A 6905-nucleotide genomic window follows, 5' to 3' on the forward strand; every position below is an offset into this window, starting at 1 on the left:
TGCAACCAGCATACTAAAGAGTGTGAGGTGACATCGTTGATAGCAACAATAAAGTTGCAGTGTAAGTTATGTGTAGTCGAGATACTAAGTCCAAATGATAAGGGGCATTAGGAAAACCTCAAATAACACATTGTCAAATTTCCATTAATTAAATTGATGTTGTACTGTTGTAAAGTTGCCCAATTCAACAGAATGTGTCCAGACCATACTGCGGATTCCCTTTATGTATTGTGTCAATATACACTTATCTAATTCTGCCCAAACCCACATTTTTTTTAGATTTAACCAACACTGACTCATAAGGCACGAAATACAAGTAGCTCATAATAAACAATAAGCTATTCCTCTGACATTTAGTGGCAATATCACTACACAAATTACCAGCACATTACTCATCATATCATTATGATAAAGCATCTGCCTGTTATTAATGTCAACTTGCCTTTACAACCAGACAAATGTGGCTGATGAACATGAGTCCAGAAATTCTTATTCATATGAGACCGACGATTCATAATCCAGGAAGGTGAACAAGCACAATGACAGGTCATACTAGTTTCCACTGATTAATTAGGAATGTTGAGAAGCTTCCCTGCTATTTTTTATTGCATCTTTTGATTGTAATGGATTCTTGCTAGCCTCATGCAATTTACTGACTAAACTCTCTGGCTCACATGGATGTACTCCTCTGGCTCACCAAAAAAACAGTACCAGTTAGAAATCAGTCACTTCTTTGATTAATTATAAACTGAAATGACCCTGCAACTAGCAAATATTTGCTTAACCTGTTGGTTGTCCTGGAATGTATTGGAAACACTTCAGAATAAAGCAAGCATGCCATTGACATTTCCTTAGTTAGATGGTGCTCCAACCTGATAATTTATGTAATGAAGGTCACAGGTTTCATTCATGAGGAATTCATTCACTAATGCAAATTTGTGCTGTGGACAGTTATGTGGATTGATGTCCTGATAGTTATGTGAGTGATGTCATGCGAGTTAAATGAATAGAACACAATAATGACATTGGCAAGGCGAGAGGTTCAATACGTCACTGGTTATAAGCATAAGCATTGCTGCATGTGGCTCCTGACTACAAGTACCCATTGGTCTAACTGCATATCATACTAATAAGCTGCATTTAGGGTATATACCAAACATACAAAAATAAATACAAAAGTATGGTAAATCTATTTTCAATCAAAATCAGTGCAACACGTGCCATGCTATTGGCCTGCATAACCTATGAAAAAGACAACACAATGAATCTGTGACTCTTGACTACTTTCATTTCGATGAAGGATAAACAGTAAACACATTCATTTCCATGGCGATACAATCTCCATTAGACCATGTGAATGAATTAATTGCAGATTTTAAATCTGGTAAATCTATGAGCAAATTTTTGTTTAGTGTTTTTTTTTTTTTTCCTGCTCTGTAATTCCCAGGGGAATCATTAAAAATTCACTGTGTAGATAATCTTACCTGGATTCATGTTTGCCAGGCCAAGTGAAATGTTTCCGTTAAAGGAATGCAAAGGGGTAATGTATCTTGTCGGGTGAGGAGGAGATATCCAAGATGGCTGCCCTCTGGCTGCTGCACCTCCGATTACAGCCTGAAAGAGAGTAAAGGATCCAGTTACTGACTGAATGCACAGTCTGAGAGAACGTCCTGTAAAACAAAGTCCTGTCCTTTGAAAAGGCTTTATTTTACCTCAAAGACACGGGGGAAGAGTACACACCTATTAGGATTTGTTTGCTGTTGTAAGTACATACATCAATTTACTCAGGATACGGCATTCACTGTATAGTCCTTTAAGTCTTGTATATAGGCTGTTTGTCAAAAATGTGACATTTGAGAATGTCTATGTTGGTTGGACTAATGGGTGAACTAACAATTCATTAGTTCTCCCTCTATGCAGCTGCATAACTGCTTGCTCACATTTACATAGGCCTCTGTAAATTGTGACACTGCATGGTGAAACTACTCAATCCTGCCTTTGACACAACCAAGATTAATTATTAGTAGTATTGCAAACACCTGGAAGTTACTATTAACTCCAGTTTCAGTAAGCAGGTTTATGACGTTAAGAGTGTAAAATCCTGGAAACACCAAAAGAAAAAAAAAGGACTGTTTTACAGTGCAGTTTTTTTGGTCCAATACATCACTGTGGGACACTGGTCATTGAACTGAACATCAGTTGGCTTATGTTTTTTGTTATTTTGTAAACATGTGTGTTATGTTATCATTTCAATTTAGACTGGTGATGCAAACAACAATAAAGACTGTATTTCACAAGAAGGAGGGGCACTGAGGCAATGCATTTGAAGATTATTTGGATCAGATATTAGCCTTTAAATAGTTTAAAATGCTTACCCTCACTATAGAAAAACTATTATTTTGATTTGAAAGACAGCTTAAAATTCCACTTATAATTTCTCTTCAACATTGTTGGAAGCTGATCTCTTCTCTAGAGGATGACGTAATATAAAGCAGAATAGCAGGGCCGCTTTTACTATTACAATCCTTTACCAACCGGTATGGGCCCCTATCTATCTCCCCCCTCTGTCCCTCTACAGGCGGAGGAGGAATCAGCTCGCCTGTCATCGATGCCAGCCTGGAGGAGGGACTTGATGAAGAAGAAAATGGACGATGAGAGGTGAGTAACGAAGCTGTGTTGCTCTGCGTGTCGGAGTTTCATCTCTTCTTGTGACAGTTTTATTATAGCCCATAGAGTCCATAGGGGAAGATTATGCTCATTGCGTTTGCATAAGTCAGTGCCAAGCTTTGGATTTTTTTTTTATCATTCTAGACGATTTGTTGGACGTTCTGTTATAAAATGGTGTGACTTCATTGGTCTTCACAGTATTGTATTAAATGCTTTGTGAACCTGGAAAGATGCTTTTGCACATTGCATGATTGTGTAACCATTTCTAAATTGTATTAACTTGTGGAACAACTGCTGTTTACTGTTCAATATTTTTACACCTTTTCTTCTTGTGTTTACGTTGTCCTGATGTGACAGGGAACAAAAAAGGTAAGACAAACACTCGTTTATTCCAGATCGATAGGACTCTGACTCAAAGATCAAGTATTCCATCTAGTGGTCAAAACCCTCCGTGTCTGTCCCCATGCTTCACCGCTAAATCACTTTGTTGTTGTAACGACCACCGCCGCTAGGTGGTGTTCCCTCCCTGTCACTGACGAGCTCACGCTACTGAATAAACACATGGAAATAAAAACATTTAAATAAAGGAAGCCGCTCAACCGCTCAAATATACCTCGTATGTTTGCTCTCAAAGCTGAGCTAACTGGCATTAGCTCTACTTGGCACATTCATGCTAGCAGGACCAGCACACACTCACCTGACGTGTTGAGCACCAACACACTGCAGCGGGTCGCGTTGTGGATTAAACCACCGCACATTGAAGTGTTGTCTAATATCTACTGACACGAGAGCAGCACAACGTTTCCCTTTATCTTCTGGTGGCTAATCCTCAAAGTTCAGTGTAGTGGCCACAACTTTGACAACCGCCGCTGCTGCTGCTGCTGTTTCAACGCAGGTGAGTTGGTCGTTTTCAAATTGTTCCCACCTGGTCTGGGCGACCAATCACATGGCCTCGTTTCAGGGTGACGTGGATAAGACCAGAGCCGTTGGATATGACGTGTTTTTAACCGCTGGACTCTTTTTTTTTTAATGACATATAGGCTTGTCATAAAAGTAGCCAACAATGTAAACGGTGATGTAAATTCATAACAGACAAGAGAATAAATGAATCAAGATTCAACTGAAGAGGAAAAATAATAAAACAACTCGGGGGCTCCTTTTTTTGTCGTTGTTGCTGTTTTCTCCTCCGATTGCTGGACAGTACAGATTGGTGTATGATTGGTCGATTCTCGTGGTCTGTACATTGCATTACTTAATATTTAACTGGGCCACTCATTTACTACGAGTCATTCTTAAAGAAATTATTCTTTCCTGGTATTACAAGTCAAAGTATCTGCATGAAAAGGAACTTAAAAGAAGATCAATGCAGAAACAGGCTATAACCTGAAGTAATGCTAGTTCACCAGACAAATACTGCACAGAATACAGTGAACTTGTCCATGGCTTGGGATAGGCCATCTAGTTTTAATTAAAGGAAATCTAATACAGACAAACATATTCAAGCCAAAAATATATGTTTCCAACTTTGTAGAAAAGACCTACTCCTGATTCAACATGAACAATGCTCCTCATGCACATCCACATACATTTGTCCTTCTCCTTTATGAGATACATTCATGAATCAAACCACTTACTTTCTATAGTTCTATTGTCACTAATGTTTTGTGTTTGTGTATATTATTTTGTATTGTACAAACGACTTTAGTGTGAGATCTGTACGATTGTCTTACGAGAAGTTGAACCGGATGTTTAGGCACTCAAAGGTTCTCGAAAGGCTTCTCCCTAATCTACTGTGGCTTGGACTGTGCCTCAAGTGTACACTGCTTTGGACAGAAGCATATGAACACATGATGTGAAAGAGGAATAGATTGATTATGGACGTTTCCTGTATAATTCTAATGACTGTTTTGGTTTTTTATACTTTCTTCGTGGGCGCATCTAGAAAAGCAGAGGAGCAGGCCAAAAAGGCCAAGGAGGTAGAGGAGAAGACGGAGCTGGAGCGACTGCGGACCCTCGGCTACGACGAGACCAAGCTGGCCCCCTGGCAGCGGCAGATTATCTTGAAGAAAGGGGATGTAGCCAAACAGTGAACTGGGTCCTCACCCCCACCTCTGCACTGCAACATTCCCATCCTCACAAGCTCACCCCAAGGCCTTCGGTGAATGTCTCCCCTTCCCCGAGCCTCCACCCTGCGCAGTACACTGGACAGAGAGTGTCTCCTGAAAACCCTGTCTCACTCTGCAGCCTCCAGAAACACAGGACCATGCTGTTGTAGCTGCTGTCCACAGGGGCTCTGGGGCTCAGCTTTGATGAAACACAGCGGCGTGACCCTCCGCCACCCACTGAATGTCCACCAGACACAAACTCTTGGCAGTGATTCTCCTGCTCAAGACATTTGCTATAAATGCATCTGTCCTGCATCAAATTAAGATTATCTGTTGTTTCTTTCAATTGGGTTTTCTCCAAATCCATATAAGCTATTTTGCATTCAATAGAATATTTAAGAGGCGCATGATAGATTGAAAAAGGCTACTTGTGAGCATTGTTTTTTGCCATGGGGAAAAAGCCTGCATTTATATTTTTTCCTTTTTTTAGCACCACTCAACATTAAGTAATGAATGGACAGGTACTGTAGCTCCATTACAAGTTTGTCATTTACATATGTGATGGACATACTCATCAAAGGCTTATTAAACCTGGAAGCAGCTAATACGTTATGTAAGTAGACATGTCATATACTTAGTCATTAGATTTTGTATCAAGCTTATAGACGCATTTTCTGAACTGCATCATTTTACAGCCAGAGTTGTAATCCTAACACTGCTCAAACGAATCTGTTTCTCTAGATAAGCTTGTTGTCACCCCTCTGTGGATTTGGAATATTCATATACTGTATAACCTATTTTAAATAATGTACAAAAGATTATGTAGTTGTGCAAATCAAATTTTATTAATTTTCACTGGAGAAAAAGATGCAAGGGTCCAATTTCATTTTTTCTATATGTGACCCAAATGTGAAGCTATTGTGATCATGAATGTGAAATGTTGTGTGCATGCGTTGCATAATGTGTATCAAGCATGTTGTGATGTATTATGAAGCATATTTGACCCCAGGGCCCTGGATATTCAGAGAAACAACAAAGACACCGTATGTGCGTGTATGTGGGTGTAAAATCCTCCTAGTTTATATTGAACATGGCTTTTTCAAAACAAAATTGAAAATAAAAAACACATGAATGCAAATGTAAAGAGCAGCATCTTACACCACAATATTGCAAAATGTAGAGTAAAGGCATCAGTTTGTCCTGTGCACTGTCCCGGCCTTTGTCCCACTAACCTTGAGAATGAATCTTTGATGAGCAGATCTGCTTACAGAGCGCACTCTGCCAGGAACAGCCGGAACATCAGAATGGGACTGTTCCTAATATATTGTCATTTGTGTGTTTCAATACTCAACACAACGTCTTTGGTCAAACATAATCATGAAAAATTATGAATATAATACAATGTACTGCATAATAAACTTTAGACATTTCTGGCAAATAATTTAACATGACTGAACTGACAAAAATGCCAAGTTGATTATTAAATATCTTTTATCCATAATTTCTGTGGTCTATGAACAGCTCCATTTCAGTCACACGTGCTCCAGAGAATTCCCAGGATTCACACTTTTATGGGCAGTGGTTTATAAATATGGGGTTGAATATGGAAATGTTGAAAATCTGAAAATTAATATTTTTGACCAATCTGGGGGATTTTAAAATGTTAAACTGTGCACTGACATGTCAGAGAAAATGAATCTCACAGTCATGAAGAATGTCTCCTGAGTGTGACACAATATTCTCTAGGTTTACAAATGTAGGGTATGGAACGGAATGTACGTGTCATGAAAGAAATGATCCTGGTTACAGAATCATTTGGAAATTCCTTCTCATCGGATGCCATATGATGTTAAAATTGAAAATGAAGCGTCATTGCCATTTCAATAAATATATATATTTAATCACTGTATATAGTGACCCTCATATTGCATTATATTACATGTCTCAGCCTTGCTTGAATAGGATGTTGGCTAATCCATGTGTAATTATATTTGTTAATGACTGTTAAAAATGAGAGAAAGAAAATAAATCTTTAATCAACAAAGTTCAGAATGTGCTTGTGTTGTCTCCAATAGAAACATGTGATCAATAAAATCCACAACAAATCTGAAGCTTATGAATAAATCTACCCGG

The 6905-nt window shown here is 38.8% G+C and overlaps 1 protein-coding gene and 1 long non-coding RNA gene across 11 annotated transcripts in view; one reads left to right on the forward strand and one right to left on the reverse strand.

The window, feature by feature from the left end:
• LOC124849892 overlaps positions 1-3561 on the reverse strand; it is a 40717-nt gene extending 37156 nt beyond the window's left edge. For both annotated transcript variants that reach the window (XR_007030507.1, XR_007030508.1), the window contains exons 1-2: positions 3365-3561; positions 1485-1614 (exon numbers count right to left, since the gene is read on the reverse strand). This is a non-coding gene — a long non-coding RNA (uncharacterized LOC124849892). The remainder of the gene's footprint in view (positions 1-1484; positions 1615-3364) is intronic.
• Positions 1-6816, forward strand: part of espn (espin) — a 38134-nt gene extending 31318 nt beyond the window's left edge. For 4 of the 9 annotated variants that reach the window (XM_047331202.1, XM_047331207.1, XM_047331203.1 and 1 more), the window contains 3 exons: positions 2579-2658; positions 3016-3036; positions 4610-6816. In XM_047331202.1, the coding sequence (XP_047187158.1) occupies positions 2579-2658; positions 3016-3036; positions 4610-4757 (249 nt within the window). In that variant the 3' untranslated portion in view covers positions 4758-6816. The remainder of the gene's footprint in view (positions 1-2578; positions 2659-3015; positions 3037-4609) is intronic. The other 5 variants (XM_047331205.1, XM_047331208.1, XM_047331209.1 and 2 more) reach the window with 2 other exon arrangements.
• Positions 6817-6905: the final 89 nt, after the last annotated feature.

Source organism: Scophthalmus maximus, chromosome 3, assembly GCF_022379125.1.
Source record: "Scophthalmus maximus strain ysfricsl-2021 chromosome 3, ASM2237912v1, whole genome shotgun sequence".
NCBI classification, from domain to species: domain Eukaryota; kingdom Metazoa; phylum Chordata; class Actinopteri; order Pleuronectiformes; family Scophthalmidae; genus Scophthalmus; species Scophthalmus maximus.